This window comes from Rhinatrema bivittatum, chromosome 1 (genome assembly GCF_901001135.1).
Source record: "Rhinatrema bivittatum chromosome 1, aRhiBiv1.1, whole genome shotgun sequence".
In the NCBI taxonomy this organism is placed as follows: domain Eukaryota; kingdom Metazoa; phylum Chordata; class Amphibia; order Gymnophiona; family Rhinatrematidae; genus Rhinatrema; species Rhinatrema bivittatum.
In genome coordinates, this window is record NC_042615.1 from 194,653,515 (window position 1) to 194,669,889 (window position 16,375).

At 43.9% G+C, this 16,375-nt stretch overlaps 1 protein-coding gene across 1 annotated transcript in view; it reads left to right on the forward strand.

The window, feature by feature from the left end:
* The window catches only part of QDPR (quinoid dihydropteridine reductase), a 47,819-nt gene extending 31,826 nt beyond the window's left edge, over positions 1 to 15,993 (forward strand). Inside the window, exons 6-7 of the mRNA XM_029590522.1 lie at positions 5,116 to 5,199; positions 15,491 to 15,993. Of these exons, the coding sequence (XP_029446382.1) occupies positions 5,116 to 5,199; positions 15,491 to 15,596 (190 nt within the window). The 3' untranslated portion in view covers positions 15,597 to 15,993. The remainder of the gene's footprint in view (positions 1 to 5,115; positions 5,200 to 15,490) is intronic.
* Positions 15,994 to 16,375: the final 382 nt, after the last annotated feature.

The following is a 16,375-nucleotide window of genomic DNA, read 5'->3' on the forward strand; positions in this document are numbered from 1 at the left end:
AGTTTAATTGTGCGTTGAGTGAAAAAGAACTTTCTCCGATTAGTTTTAAATGTGCCACATGCTAATTTCATGGAGTGCCCCCTAGTCTTTCTATTATCTGAAAGAGTAAAAAACCAATTCACATCTACCCGTTCTAGACCTCTCATGATTTTAAACACCTCTATCATATCCCCCCTCAGCCATCTCTTCTCCAAGCTGAAAAGTCCTAACCGCTTTAGTCTTTCCTCATAGGGGAGCTGTTCCATTCCCTTTATCATTTTGGTCGCTCTTCTCTGTACTTTCTCCATCACAATTACATCTTTTTTGAGATGCGGCGACCAGAATTGTACACAATATTCAAGGTGCGGTCTCACCATGGAGCAATATAGAGGCAAGAGGCGTGGTCATTGTTAAAAAATACCATCCTAGAAGCACAATCCATATGTATTCCACACATTAAGAAAGGTGGAAAGAAGGCAAAACGATTACCGGCATGGTTAAAAGGGGAGGTGAAAGAAGCTATTTTAGCCAAAAGATCTTCATTCAAAAATTGGAAGAAGGATCCAACAGAAGAAAATAGGATAATGCATAAATGTTGGCAAGTTAAGACATTGATAAGACAGGTTAAGAGAGAATTTGAAAAGAAGTTGGCCGTAGAGGCAAAAACTCACAGTAAAAACTTTTAAAAATATATCCGAAGCAGAAAGCCGGTGAGGGAGTCAGTTGGACCGTTAGATGATCGAGGGGTTAAAGGGGCACTTAGAGAAGATAAGGCCATCGCGGAAAGATTAAATGATTTCTTTTCTTCAATGTTTACTGAAGAGGATGTTGTGGAGGTACTGAGAAAGTTTTCATGGGTAATGATTCAGATGGACTGAACCAAATCACGATAAACCTAGAAGATGTGGTAGACCTGATTGATAAACTGAAGAGTAGTAAATCACCTGGACCGGATTGTATACACCCCAGAGTTCTGAAGGAACTAAAAAATGAAATTTCAGACCTATTAGTAAAAATTTGTAACCTATCATTAAAATCATCCATTGTACCTGAAGACTGGAGGATAGCTAATGTAACCCCAATATTTAAAAAGGGCTCCAGGGGCAATCCGGGTAACTATAGACCAGTGAGCCTGACTTTAGTGCCGGGAAAAATAATGGAAAGTGTTCTAAAGATCAAAATCGTAGAGCATACAGAAAGATATGGTTTAATGGAACAAAGTCAGCATGGCTTTACCCAAGTCTTGCCTAACAAATCTATTTCATTTTTTTGAAGGGTTTAATAAACGTGGATAAAGGTGAACCGGTAGATGTAGTGTATTTGGATTTTCAGAAGGCATTTGAAAAAGTTCCTCATGAGAGGCTTCTAAGAAAACTAAAAAGTCATGGGATAGGAGGCGATGTCCTTTCATGGATTACAAACTGGTTAAAAGACAGGAAACAGAGTAGGATTAAATGGTCAAATTTTCTCAGTGGAAAAGGGTAAACAGTGGAGTGCCTCAGGGATCTGTACTTGGAGCGGTGCTTCTCAATAAATAAATAAATATATATATATATATATATATATATATATATATATATATAAAAATGAACTTGAAAGGAATACGACGAGTGAGGTTATCAAACTTGCGGACGATACAAAATTATTCAGAGTAGTTAAATCACAAGCGAATTGTGATACATTACAGGAGGACCTTGCAAGACTGGAAGATTGGGCATCCAAATGGCAGATGAAATTTAATGTGAACAAGTGCAAGGTGTTGCATATAGGGAAAAATAACCCTTGCTGTAGCTACACGATGTTAGGTTCCATATTAGGAACTACCACCCAGGAAAAAGATCTAAGCATCATAGTGGATAATACTTTAAAATCGTCGGCTCAGTGTACTGCAGCAGTCAAAAAAGCAAACAGAATGTTAGGAATTATTAGGAAGGGAATGGTTAATAAAACGGAAAATGTCATAATTCCTCTGTATTGCTCCATGGTGAGACCGCACCTTGAATACTGTGTACAATTCTGGTCGCCATATCTCAAAAAAGATATAGTTGTGATGGAGAAGGTACAGAGAAGGGCAACCAAAATGATAAAGGGGATGGAACAGCTCCCCTATGAGGAAAGGCTGAAAAGGTTAGGCCTGTTCAGCTTGGAGAAGAGATGGCTGAGGGGGGATATGATAGAGGTCTTTAAGATCATGAGAGGTCTTGAACGAGTAGATGTGAATCGGTTATTTACACTTTCGGATAATAGAAGGACTAGGGGACATTCCATGAAGTTAGCAAGTAGCACATTTAAGACTATTCATAGAAAATTCTTTTTCACTCAAAGCACAATTAAGCTGTGGAATTTGCTGCTAGAGGATGTGATTAGTGCAGTTAGTTTAGCTGGGTTCAGAAAGGTTTGGATAAGTTCTTGGAAGAGAAGTCCATTAACTGGTATTAATCAAGTTTACTTAGGGAATAGCCACTGCTATTAATTGCATCAGTAGCATGGGATCTTCTTGGTGTTTGGGTAATTGCCAGGTTCTTGTGGCCTGGTTTGGCCTCTTTTGGAAACAGGATGCTGGGCTTGATGGACCCTTGGTCTGACCCAGCATGGCAATTTCTTATGTTCTTATATTGATTCTGATATCCAAAGATAGGGACTTTGGTATTTTGAAAGGTCTTGTACAAAACTTCAAAATCTTTTGGCTACTTTTTATGTTGCTTCAATAAAAAGTACTACAGCCTCCACAATCTTTTATATATAATCTCCACATATATAGGTGTTTGTGCGTGTATATATATATGTATTATATACACTGAAATGTTTGTATAATAATTAAAAAGTACTGAATGGTGTCCATTGCCAGATTCTTTGATTTTTTTCAAAATATTTGTAATTAACATATAATATTAGTTCAAGATTAACTTATAGACTAAAGAAAATTTTCTGTGCTTACAGAGAAAAAAAACCTAACTGGTTAAACACTTCTCTAAACTATAGGTGCATGAGGCTGTGTGGTAATTACTCTCTATAAAGAACGGTATTACACCTGTGCAGTCTAGCCTTATTGGGGGAAGGAGGCAGTGACATGCCGCTTTGGCACATAAAGGGAAGAGGCACCTGCTGTTGGCCACGTTGATGTTTCTACAGTACTGGCCCAAATATTCGGGTATGTCTTGTATTATATGAAGATGCACAGCAGCAGTGGTGATTAATCACAGTGGTCTACTATCACTGTGTAGAAAGATCCTGACATGAATATCAATGTCGCTGTTCATAGCGGTTCAGTATTGCTATGGAGACAAACCCATTAACGTAGATGGCAATCTATTAACAGGAGCAGAGCAGGATGGGAGCTAGCTGTCTACCTAACTGCCCTGCTTGGAGGGCATGGAGACTATATATCACTTTTTTTGAAATCGGACTCTGCTTCATGGTGTCAGAAAAACATTTGCTGAACCGACTGCCAAAGAATACAGTGTTGGATCATAGCATCATATTGGAGGGAGAAAAAATATACATTTATCAAAACACAGCAGTGGTATTGGAAAAGACAGTAATTCTAAGAGTATAGGGACACTCTTATATTCCTATTTTCTTTAGATGGCTCCTTCTCCCAATTTTTGAAGGATGGTTTTTTTTTTGGCTAAAATAGCCTCTTTCACCTCACCTTTTAACCATGCCAGCAATCGTTTTGCCTTCCTTCCACCTTTCTTAATAGGTGGAATACATTTGGACTGCGCTTCTAAGATGGTATTTTTAAACAATGTCCACCCCTGTTGTACACTGTTCCCTACCTCCTCGCATCACCTTCTCTTCCCATTGCCTTCACCCCCTGGCATCACCTTCACTCAACCTCTCCCCCTGGAATTATCACCTTCCCTCTCCTTCTACCTTTCCCTCCCACCCCCTTAAATCATCATCTTCCCTCTCCCTCCACCATTCTCCCCCAACCTCTGGCATCATCTCCTTCCCTTCCCTCTCCCTCCACACTCTATGGCACATTCATCCGTCACTTTCCCCCCAATCCTTGACCAGCAAAAGTCTGGGAGCAGGCTTACCGAGTGCTGCTTCTTCCTTCTTCGCTAGTTTCCCTCTGCAATCTGAACTGCACGGGGTCAGCAAGCCTCACAAGCCTACAGAGCCCTGTGCAGTATCTGTTGCAGGGGAGAGCCAGCAGAGGGGTAAAGCAGGAGCAGCTGCTGATAAATGCTGCTCTCCCACACCCCTTGCTGGCGGGAGGACATCCTGCAGGCCAGGAGCAAAAGAGTAAAGGAGAATGCAGCTGTGGCACATCTGCACTTTCAACCAGGTCGGGGGACCTGGTTGAAAACCTCATCCTGTATATTATGTTTGGAGTAGCCGTTTGGAAACGTTTAAAACTGAATTAAATGACACTTTTCTGTGAACTTGAAAGTTTGTGGACTACTTTAAGCTTTCTGCTCTCCCTTCTGTATGTGCGACATCTGCACTTCAGCCATGGCACACCGGTTGGGAATGCTAAGTTAGTGAAGAAGGGCTACAAGTTCTCATACATACAATGAGGCAAACCTGGACTGGTTTATTCTGTCCCTGAGAACATGCAGTCGGTTAGTGGCACTGACACTGGGAAGACCACAGCAACCAAATTAAGGACATTCTACTGTAAGGATGAACTTTACTGTGTGCCTGCCTGTACTGGTGGCGGAAGCTCATTCACCTGTATTGAATTTTCAGTATTTTCTGTGAGTTACTAGCAAAAGGATGCCACCCAGCACCAAACACTATTCCCCAGCCCTAATTAAACTTTAAATTCTCACCTGTAATTAAAATCTCCTGAACTTAGCCAGACAAACCTTTTTGAATACGGACCTGGCCGTGACTCAGCTCTATAATGGGGCCTCCCTGTCGAATTGGGTTGAAGCTGTTTAATTTTTCCATAGGGGCATACATTAACATTAATATTTATTAGGGCTGGGTTTTTTTCTTTTGGTGCTGTGGTATTTGTTCAACTTTTACTCTCTATATAGTATTTTATATAGATATTGGTGCTGTTCTCTGTCTTATGATTTCACTAAAGACACATTATACACACAGTATTGAGAGTGAAAGAGGATAGCAGTTGTAATGAAAAACATGCTGCACAAATAAAAGGCTTATCTCTCCCAATCGCAGGGTTACCTTGGATACACCAGCGAACAGAACATCAATGCCTAACGCAGACTTCAGTTCCTGGACACCATTAGAATTTATTGCTAAGTGAGTGTACATACGATGACCAAAAGATTCCCAGAAATTTACACAACTTCCTGTCACTGGGTTGTTTTTTTTTTTTGTTTTTATTTTTTAAAGTTTTTATATTTTTGAAGGTGGACAATCATTTTGTCTAGCACTGTAAACTGTAGATGTTTTAAAAATACCATGTCTAGACCCATACAGTATAACAAAATGTAAATGGAGCATCTCATTTTAGGGATGGACATGTGGGTCATGCCCTATTTCTGTTCTGACAGGTTGCAGCTCACCTGACCATAGAACCTTAGAAAAATCTCTCTTTTTGTTTTGAGTTTATTACAAGGCAGGGTTAGAAAAAAGTAAAGGTAAATGGTACTATGTCAGTTTGTCTCTCTAAATCAAGGAAATCACATACTTGTATTGTTGTAGTTCATGCATGGTTAAGAGAAAAGAGAAGTGATTGGAGGGGGGATTTTGTAGCCTTTGTGGGATAATATTCAAAAAGACAGCCAGTGGACAAGGTATCCAGCTAAAATTAGTAACTGGGAGAGGCAAGACTCACTTTCCCAACCTAGTACCCTCCCCCACCCACCCTTTATTATTCCCAGAAACCACATTTATTTGGTTAAATAAAGGCCGCAGTTTATTTCAACATAACCCGAGCCCCTAACCATTAATACAATTCTAAACATCACCCCCTCCCCCATTTGTCACATCCTTATTGACATGCCCCCCACCTCGACCCAGTGGTAGAGCTACTCCGATGTCCTCCAATTGTCTTACCCCACCTCTTCCCAGCGTGGGTAAGTAACACGGCCTCTGAGCATCGGCCCCCCTCTTGCTCATTGGCCATCTCATGTAGCAGCCCCCACGCTACATAAGATTCCCCCCCCCCCTTGAATACCTTTTAACAATACAATAACAAAATCAACAACATTGGGCTCGGGTTTACCGCCATAGAACAATGACAACTTAAGCTGTCATTGTTCCCCCCCCACTGCGGCCCCTATTTTTCATCAATGACCTGCTCCAATCCTTCCTGCAATGCGTTATTGAATAAATCAATACCCACGTCTGACAAATGCACCCTATCAGACCTAAAAAGACCAGGAATAACCTCCCATGACCAATCATGCCTCACCCAAAACCCCCCGTGTTTCACCAACCATTTCCCAATTTGTTTGTTCATCTTCTTAACCCCTTTGTACCATATTGATAAGTCCTGAAATTGTAACCTCACGATTTTATCCGACCACCCTAACCTAGTCTTAGGCATCCCGTTCTTAAGTGCCGCGAAGTCCTTTCTGACTTTTGTTACCATGTCCTTACATGAACACTCACCAATATCATTACCTCCCAAATGAATTAACATAATTTGTGGCACCCTACTCCCAATAACACATGTTTGCAAGAAGGATAGTAATCCCTCCCACTTTATCCCCCGACGACTAAACCATTTGATGCTCCAATTCTTGGCCTCCAAATTTAGATGCATTCCATACGGCTTTCATCTCAGCTCTGCGCTGTGCCCAATGCACGAAAGAATAGCCCACGACCCAGGCACATTCCTGATCCCCATGTCTCTCCCGCAATTCTGTAAGAAAGAAATAAATGTTACTACCTCTTTTCCTATGCCCTCCCCCCCCCTTTTTTTTTTATAAACCATGCCTTACATACGACAAAAAAGCTTGTCGGTGTTGGGACCGGTCCTGTTCAATATCTTTGTGAGCGACATTGCGGACGGGATAGAAGGTAAGGTTTGTCTTTTTGCGGATGACACTAAGATCTGCAACAGAGTGGACACGCCGGAAGGAGTGGAGAGAATGAGACGGGATCTAAGGAAACTGGAAGAGTGGTCGAAGATATGGCAGCTGAGATTCAATGCCAAGAAGTGCAAAGTCATGCATATGGGGAGTGGAAATCCGAATGAACTGTATTCGATGGGGGGGGAAAGGCTGATGTGCACGGAGCAGGAGAGGGACCTTGGGGTGATAGTGTCTAATGATATGAAGTCTGCGAAACAATGCGACAAGGCGATAGCAAAAGCCAGAAGAATGCTGGGCTGCATAGAGAGAGGAATATCGAGTAAGAAAAGGGAAGTGATTATTCCCTTGTACAGGTCCTTGTTGAGGCCTCACCTGGAGTACTGTGTTCAGTTCTGGAGACCGTATCTACAAAAAGACAAAAACAAGATGGAAGCAGTACAGAGAAGGGCGACCAGGAAGGTGGAGGATCTTCATCGGATGACGTACGAGGAGAGATTGAAGAATCTAAATATGTACACCCTGGAGGAAAGGAGGAGCAGAGGAGATATGATACAGACTTTCAGATACTTGAAAGGTTTTAATGATCCAAAGGCAATGACAAACCTTTACCATAAGAAAAAAATCAGCAGAACCAGGGGTCACGATTTGAAGCTCCAGGGAGGAAGATTCAGAACCAATGTCAGGAAGTATTTCTTCACGGAGAGGGTGGTGGATGCCTGGAATGCCCTTCCGGAGGAAGTGGTGAAGACCAGAACTGTGAAGGACTTCAAAGGGGCGTGGGATAAACACTGTGGATCCATAAAGTCAAGAGGCCGCCAATGAAGAGTGGGTAACTCGCCAGAATGATGGCTACTGCCTGGACACAATACCCTTATTCAATAAACATACACATGGTTACTGTGACTCCAACATCAATCTAAGCTTCAACAGCAAGAGGAAATGTGGAAAAAAGGATTTGCACTCACAAAGCCGGGAGTAGCTGGCTTGTTACGGCGGTTACTACCCCAAACCAAATGTGCCTGATACTTCACTTTCGATGCACATCCAGCATAGCTCTCTGCTCCAACGGCAGGGGAGAAGAAAAACTGATACTTCACGCATATCCAGCATAGCTCTCTGCTTCAACGGCAGGGGAAAAGAAAAACTGATACTTCACGCATATCCAGCATAGCTTCAACGGCAGGGGAGAAGAAAAAAGGATTCGCACTCACAAAGCGGGGAGTAGCTGGCTTGTTACGGCGGTTACTACCCCAAACCAAATGTGCCTGATACTTCACTTTCGATGCACATCCAGCATAGCTCTCTGCTCCAACGGCAGGGGAGAAGAAAAACTGATACTTCACGCATATCCAGCATAGCTCTCTGCTTCAACGGCAGGGGAAAAGAAAAACTGATACTTCACGCATATCCAGCATAGCTTCAACGGCAGGGGAGAAGAAAAAAGGATTCGCACTCACAAAGCGGGGAGTAGCTGGCTTGTTACGGCGGTTACTACCCCAAACCAAATGTGCCTGATACTTCACTTTCGATGCATATCCAGCATAGCTCTCTGCTTCAACGGCAGGGGAGAAGAAAAACAACCAATAAGGGCTGAATAACATAGTCTGGGTTAAAACAAATAAGCATGGGTGTAGCTTGCTTATTGCGGCGGTTACTACCCCTATTACCCCTAACTAATCAAGCTTGATATTTCACTTGGATGCAGCTCCATCACTGCTCTCTACATTAATGGTGGGGGAGGAAGGGAAATAGAACCAAAGAGCTAAGAGAAACAGATAAGTATGGGAGAAAAAATGTGTGAAGCTTGCTGGGCAGACTGGATGGGCCGCTTGGTCTTCTTCTGCCGTCATTTCTATGTTTCTATGTTTCTATGACTTCCACTGACCTATAGATTGTATCGCTCTACTGGACAATCCACCCTTGGCAGCCGACGTCGCTGCTCCTATCCGAAAAGAATGGGACGTGTAACGCTTCATATTCCACCCCAAAGTCTTAATCATTCTTTTCAACACTTGCACAAACTGAAAAACAGTCAACGGCGATCCATCCGCTTGCACTAAAAATGAACCTGAGACCTTTGGTCTCAACTTAACAAAAGTCTGAATAGTTCACACCAGACACACAGACACATCAGCCGCTGGCACTAATGTTAAGAAATGACCCTGCCCCTGTTGATCAACCTTCGAGTGATGTATACAGACTGTCACCGCCCTATTGCATACCCAAACATGATTCGCCTTCAAACTGGTCCCAGCTTGGTTCACCCTGGAAGTTGCTACTAACTCCCTCAGTCTCATAGCACCAAAGAATGCTATCACAAAAGCTGTACGAAAGAGCAACACCTCATAACTGGACCAACATACCCTCTCCAAATGCCCAACCATCACTATGAGATCCTCATATCTGATGGGAAGCCTCCCATCCGGCGTGTTCCCCTTCTCCTTTTTCCAACCTCCCAACACACTTTTTACCAGGAAACTCATTGCCGGGTTACCCCAGCCTTTTAACTTTTGGAAAAAGGAGAACCCAGCAATGTTGCTTCGCACGGATGACAACGAATATCCACTGTTTCTTGCCCACAAGATGAATTGTATAATAATTCCATCCTCTACAGGGCCACCCTGCCATCCCGCAGTACATAAATATTGCATTACAACCCTACAACCACACAAATAAGAATTCCTGCCACTTAAAACGAGAAAGTGCATGCGCTATTACATTCTGTTCTCCTGGCACATGTTTCGTCCTAATACTCACATTCCATTTTAAACAGAGAAAAACGAGCTCCCAAAGCAACGCGGACACCCTAGGGCATTTGGCTGACTGTTTGTTAATAACTTGGACTACCCCCAAATTATCACACCAAAATAATACTTTCCTATTAGCTAGTTGTTGTCCCCAAATACTCAATGCAACTACTATTGGGAATAATTCCAAATAATTAATATTCTTGATCAGCCCCTCCTCTATCCAATCCTCTGGCCACTGTTCTGCACACCAATTTACTTGAAATTATATTCCAAACCCGAACACTCCCGCTGCATCTGAGAAAAGCTCAATATCACTATTCGATACTTCCTCACCTTGCATGATGCAAATGCCATTAAATGATTCCAAGAAAACTTCCCATACAACTAATTTGTCCTTTACCCTGCGTGTCACCCTAATATAGTGATGACTAGCCCTAACACCCATTGTAGTACTTGAGAGCCGCCGAATAAATGCCCTACCCATTGGAATTACCCTACATGCGAGGTTCAATGCACCTATTAAAGATTGCATCTGCCATAACGTAACCTTAGAAGCCCTGCGCACAAACTGCACTAACCCTTTTAACCTCACAACTTTGTCCTCAGGCAAACGTGACTCCATGGCCTCGGAGTCCAGTTCAATACCCAAAAAGGTAAGCCGAGTTACTGGACCCTCAGTCTTATCACTCGCTATTGGTACTCCCAGTGCTAGCGCTACCTGCAAAAAACCATCTAACTGCATCTGACATAAATTTGACTCAGACGGTCCTACAAAGCAAAAATCATCTAAGTAATGTAACATCCAATCCGAGCCTGTACTCTGCACTACAACCCACTGCAAAAATGTACTAAAGGCTTCAAAGAAGGCACAAGACACTGCACAACCCATCGGCAAACACTTGTCCACATAATACTGACCTTCAAAACAGAAACCTAAAAGAGGAAAACTGCACGGATGGATGGGCAACAACCGAAAAGCAGATTCGATATCAGCTTTGGCTAATAATGCCCCTTTCCCTGCCCTCATCACTAACCGAACTGCCTCATCGAAGGAAGCATAACGCACTGAACAATACTCCCTAGGAATAAAATCATTCATGACCCGTTCTTTCGGTAAGACAGGTTCAAGATCATGCGAAACTTACCCTGCTCTTTTTTTAGGTATTTTTTTCATCATAGTTGAGCCATGCCCATAATCCCGGAACGCACCTAGTATGCTGTCAGCGTGTGACAGCAAGGCTCCATGCTGAGATGGATCATAATGTCCCACAACACTAGCTAAACGTAAAAACCCCTGCACCCAATTCACTATGGGGTAGATTTTCAAACCGCGCGATTTGGCGTACGTTTGCTGGCGCATCAGGCGCAAGCAAAAGTATGCGGGATTTTAGTAGATACGCGCGTAGCCGCTAAAATCCTGGATCGGCGCTCGCAAGGCTATCAATTCCGTATAGCCGGCGCGCGCCGAGCCGCGCAGCCTACCCCCGTTCCCTCCGAGGCCGCTCCGAAATCGGAGCGGCCTCGGAGGGAACTTTCTTTTGCCCTCCCCTCACCTTCCCCTCCCTTCCCCTACCTAACCCACCCGCCCGGCCCTGTCTAAACCCCCCCTTACCTTTGTCGGGGGATTTACGCCTCCCGGAGGGAGACGTAAATCCCCGCGCACCAGCGGGCCGCTAGCGCACCGGGACGCGACCTGGGGGCGGGTCCGGAGGGCGCGGCCATGCCCCCGGGCCCGCCCCCGGAACGCTCCCAACACGCCCCGAAAACGCCGCGCGGTTCGGGCCCGCCCCCGACACGCCCCCCTCAGAAAACCCCAGGACTTGCGCGAGTCCCGGGGCTCTGCGCGCGCCGGTAGGCCTATGTAAAATAGGCTCACCAGCGAGCAGGGCTCTTAAAATCCGCCCCTATATTCTTAGCCACTCTTGGACTCCCAGACTTCTTATTCTTTTTCTTATCCTTCTTTTTACTCTTCTTACTTCCCCTTCTTCCCTCCAATAGCCGGAAAATGTTTACATATTTCCTCTTATGAATGCACCTATGAAGTCTCCTAGGCACACCTTCCCATAACTCCGCTAATGTTGCACTCGCCGAGTGTCCCACCTCATGCTGTGGCCCTTCTCCCAATACTTCCCTATACTTAGGCCCCGAATCAGAAGAGGCATCCGAAGTATCGGATGAACTGGACGAGGAACTGGACGATGATAACTCCCTTTTTCTTTAGCCTTTCCTTTATTCTTATGCTTGTATTCCCTTTCTTTCTCACCTGCACCTGCTGGAGCATCCCACTCTCTGCGGACTGCAGCATTCCATCCTCCAGCAAGTGAACCACTGCTGTCCCGACCACGTGCCGTTCCTGGAAATTCTCTCTCTCCATGCCTCTTGCCTCGAAGTCTCTGGCACGACCTTATCTTCCGGCTGTGAAGAAAAGATGTCCCCCCTACCCTTTTTTTCCTACGTATGCCCTGTCCACTGCACCTTTAATAACTTTCTTCCTTGAAGCAAGCACACTTGCCTCCTTTAAAGTCCGCGCTCTTCTACCACTTGCTCCTAACCCAGCTGGACCTGCACTGGGAACAAACTCATTGCTACTTGACTCCTGACTATACCATACTGGCCATCCCCTAAAATTACCCCTGTCTCCCCTACTCGTATCCTCTCCAGCCTCAGGATCATGAAACAGTTCTAGCTCAGTTCTAGCTTATCACCTTGCGCTGCCCTATTCCTGAACCTAGCCTGTCCTCCCTTGAATACTACACTCTGCCCTCCCTCCCTGACTCTGCCCAGCAGGAAGTTTTCTTAGCTGAGGGTTAATGACTTGTTTCCCAAGCTGCCCTGAATTCACCGGTCGCACTGAGAAGCTCGCACCTCGTGCACTACTACTTTCCCCCCGCCCCTCCTCACATCTCCCTTATTAGCAACTGACATCAACTTTGTAGGGGCAGCAGAGGCAGCATCCGTCACACTCGCCGAACTACTTGACAACAAGGCCTTACTCTTTCTTTTCGAACCAGATAAATTCCCAGCCTTACCCATAGCACCAGAACTGCGCTTTCCTGTTCTCTTGGCGCCCCTCCCCCCAAAGGGGGTAGCCCGCCTGGCCCGAAGGTGGCACTCCTCAACAGGATCCAAAACCCAGGCACCCGCAGGAGGGGAACCATTCTGATCGGGGAAAAAAAAACAAATTCAGAGGCATTGAGGGAAATCTCTGCCTCAGCCTCTGAAGAAGCCACGCTGGCTATCACTTCCGATGAAGGAGCCGGCAAATCCACGTCTGCAGACTCTGGGCCGCTCTCGCCCGAGTCTGCAAGCATAGTCAACGTCGTATCACCGATAAAAGGGGGCTCTGGCGCCGCAAAAAATGGAGGCTGAAAATTCGGAAACGAGTCGGGGCATGCAAGGGGGGGGGGGGGGTCTGCAAGGAACTGTCCCTCCTCGACGCGCGGGCTGGCTAGGAAGGGCCTCAGCAGCAGGCTGCGGCAGCAAACCGGCCATCGGACGGCCTTCAGAAAAACTCACCTCAGGCCTGGGGGGCGGATCGCGGCCACGGTCACGAGCTCTCCTGGATATACCTGAACCAGGGTATGTAGGATCCCAACTTGGTTAAAATTAAACGGGATCCGATAACTAATTTTAAATGTTTTTTTTTGTTTTTTATAAGCTTTACCTAAATTTTAATATATTGTTTCAAATGACGAGCTCTATTCCTGACAACCTACTCACCTGCTGCCTCAGCTGTTTCCACACCAACTGAGGCGCGAAAACGGCTGCCCACAAAGACTAATCCTGTCTAACCAATCCCTTCACCCGATTTGAAATTAAGCGCTGCCATTTGTCCCTTAAACGCCCGCACCCCCCTCTCTTTCCAGATTCCACCCTTTCTCTTTTAACTTTCCTGCTCGCTTGCCACCCGTTATCCTCAGCAGCGCGAGACAAGCTCGCGCTGCCTTAACTCATAGCTTGTCCCAGATATTCAGCAGGATAAATGTCCCACCGAATATTCTAGATTAAAATCTTGCTGACTTTAACTGGATAATTTGAGAACTACATGTTCTCAAAAATCTCAGACCCCTCCTCCATCTTAATGACTTCCGTACCATCCTCCATGACTATTATCTTCTCCAAAATTGACTACTGCAACTCCTTCTACTAGGCCTCCCTGCTACCACCCTCAAACCCCTTCAAATGCTACAAAATGCTACTGCCAGAGTCCTTACTAATACCTGCAAAAACGATCACATCACTCCCATCCTTAAAGACCTCCACTGGCTCCCAATGCACTTCAGAATCCTACACAAGACTCTCATAATAATACACAAGTCCCTGCATAACCAAAATGTACACTGACTAAACAACTCTCTTCAATTCCAAACCCCTATCAGACCCACCAGATCCGCCTACACCGGCACTCGATATATCCCCACACCCGGCACTCTTATATATCCCCACACCTAACTCACCCATCTCGTCTCCACCAGAGCGAGAGCACTTTCCATTGCTGGCCCCTCTCACTGGAACTCGATGCCTCGAGACCTACGACTGGAACCCTGCACTCAGAAATTCAAAAAGAAATTAAAGACATGGCTCTTCAAACAGGCCTTTACTTAACTCCCCCCCCCCCCCCACCTCACGCTAATACACAACTTCAATCCTCCTGTATATAGTTCTTGTTGTTACTTATTTTATTTATTGTTTCATATTATTGTAACTTATTCATTGCTCTCCCATCTAATTTCTTATTACGACACTAAACTTATAATCTTTCTCTTTTATTGGTTTTTGCGATTATTTATAATGTTCAGTGTAACTCTTGCTCCTTTCTCTGTCCAATTTTTACTATTTGTTTACTGTAAACCGATGTGATGTACATACGAACACCGGTATATAAAAGCAGTAAATAAATAATTTTAAACCTGACTAGCCAGCTTTTGAATAATGCCAGTTAGGTTTAAAGTTATCCGGCCTTGAGTGACTGGTTAACCTGCCACTTAACTGGATATCTTTTGAAGATAACCGGTTAAGTGTTACTCAGATTAGATAAAAAGAAAATTAATTGTGGGCCCCCTAACCTGATTCCCATTCCCTCATCCTAAATGTTTAAAACCTCTGTTGGACAAGTTTGGGAATTTTTGATGCTGTATATTTGTATCACTTGGCACCTGTTATGGGTTCACTTTGTGCTTGCAGCAATTCACAGGATCAGAATCCCCTATTCTGGAACTCAAACAGGGCTGGTATGCTTCCAGGTATGCTGCCCCGAACACGAAACCCATATCCCTGCAGGTGCAAACCCTGACAGGACCTGTTAAACTCAAAGCACTATACACTTACTCATGCTCTGAATCAATACACAATAGATTCCAGAATAACAGTGTTTTATTATATGCTCAGCAGAAAGCAATGCAATAAAGCTATTGCGCACACACACACACGCGCACACACGCAATAGTTACAATAATAAAGCAATGCCATACTTCCTCTTTCTGTTGTCACAAGAACCCAGAAAGCAGAAAGGCTTTGTTTTCTAGTTTTCAGGATTACAAAATTTTCTCTCTCTGTTATAGCCCCTTTTCCATCTGCCCATCTGAAACTGTTGGCTTTTCTTGTGATTCTGCACATTTGCTGTTTCTCTTATGTCCTCACTGTTACAGTCATGTGATGTGTGTTATGAGAACTCTGAATCCATGAAGGCCTAGCTTCTGGACACATCCTTAGCCAGAGTAGTCAGATTCATGCTAAGCAATTACATTCTTTAAATGTGTGATCTTCTTCACTAAACAAGATTTTTTTCCTTTCTAATAGCATGTTTTATGAATGGATTATTGGCAAGAACAGGCCAAAATCAGGAAGTCTAATCCAGGTGATAACCACAGGGGGGAAGACTGAACTATCTCCAGCTCATCTTTAACCAGTGAGGTTCATGGAAATGCTGGCAAGGAGAAAGCTATCAAAGTGCAAACATCACTCGGTGCAGTCTGATTGTGACCCTCTGTAATCAGTACATTGTGTAATTTTAGCTTACTAAAATGTGTAACTGGTTCTGTATATCACTTGGTATGAACAAAATGTGTTCGCCAAAAACCCAACACGCCCATTTTAGTAAAATTACCCTGTACAACTCTGAAGCCAGCTTTTCTAAATAAAATGATTTGTTAGAATTGCTTATAGTTAGTTGGTATCTAGAAGAACAAGGTGAGTTTTATGAAGATCTAATGCCAATGAAGTGTTTTGTTTCAAATAAATATATATATTCTGTTGGCTACTAGTCTGAATGCATCAAGTGCTTAAAATTAAGTGATATACAATGTTCATCTTCTAATTACTGAAACCCCATGGATTAACATAAATAAGTACTTTCTCAAAATGTTTGATGTTTGATTTTAACATATGCTGACAACCTTAAACGGGCACAATCCAAGGAATGGGTAGAGTTAGTGCACAAGTGATTTATTTACTTTGGATTCAAGGGAATTCACTTCATAGATATTTTAATCCCTGGTTTTTGATTGATAGCAACTCCATGTTCAAATTTTTAATTCAATTAATAGTTTCCCATTACAAATTAATTCTCCATAGTTAACTGCCTTTGTTTTGTGTTCTAAAATAAATTGTAACATAACCTAGTTTTAAAGTGTTTCGTACTACGTATTACAACAGAAAATTAATCAGAAGGGTGGGAAATCTAGG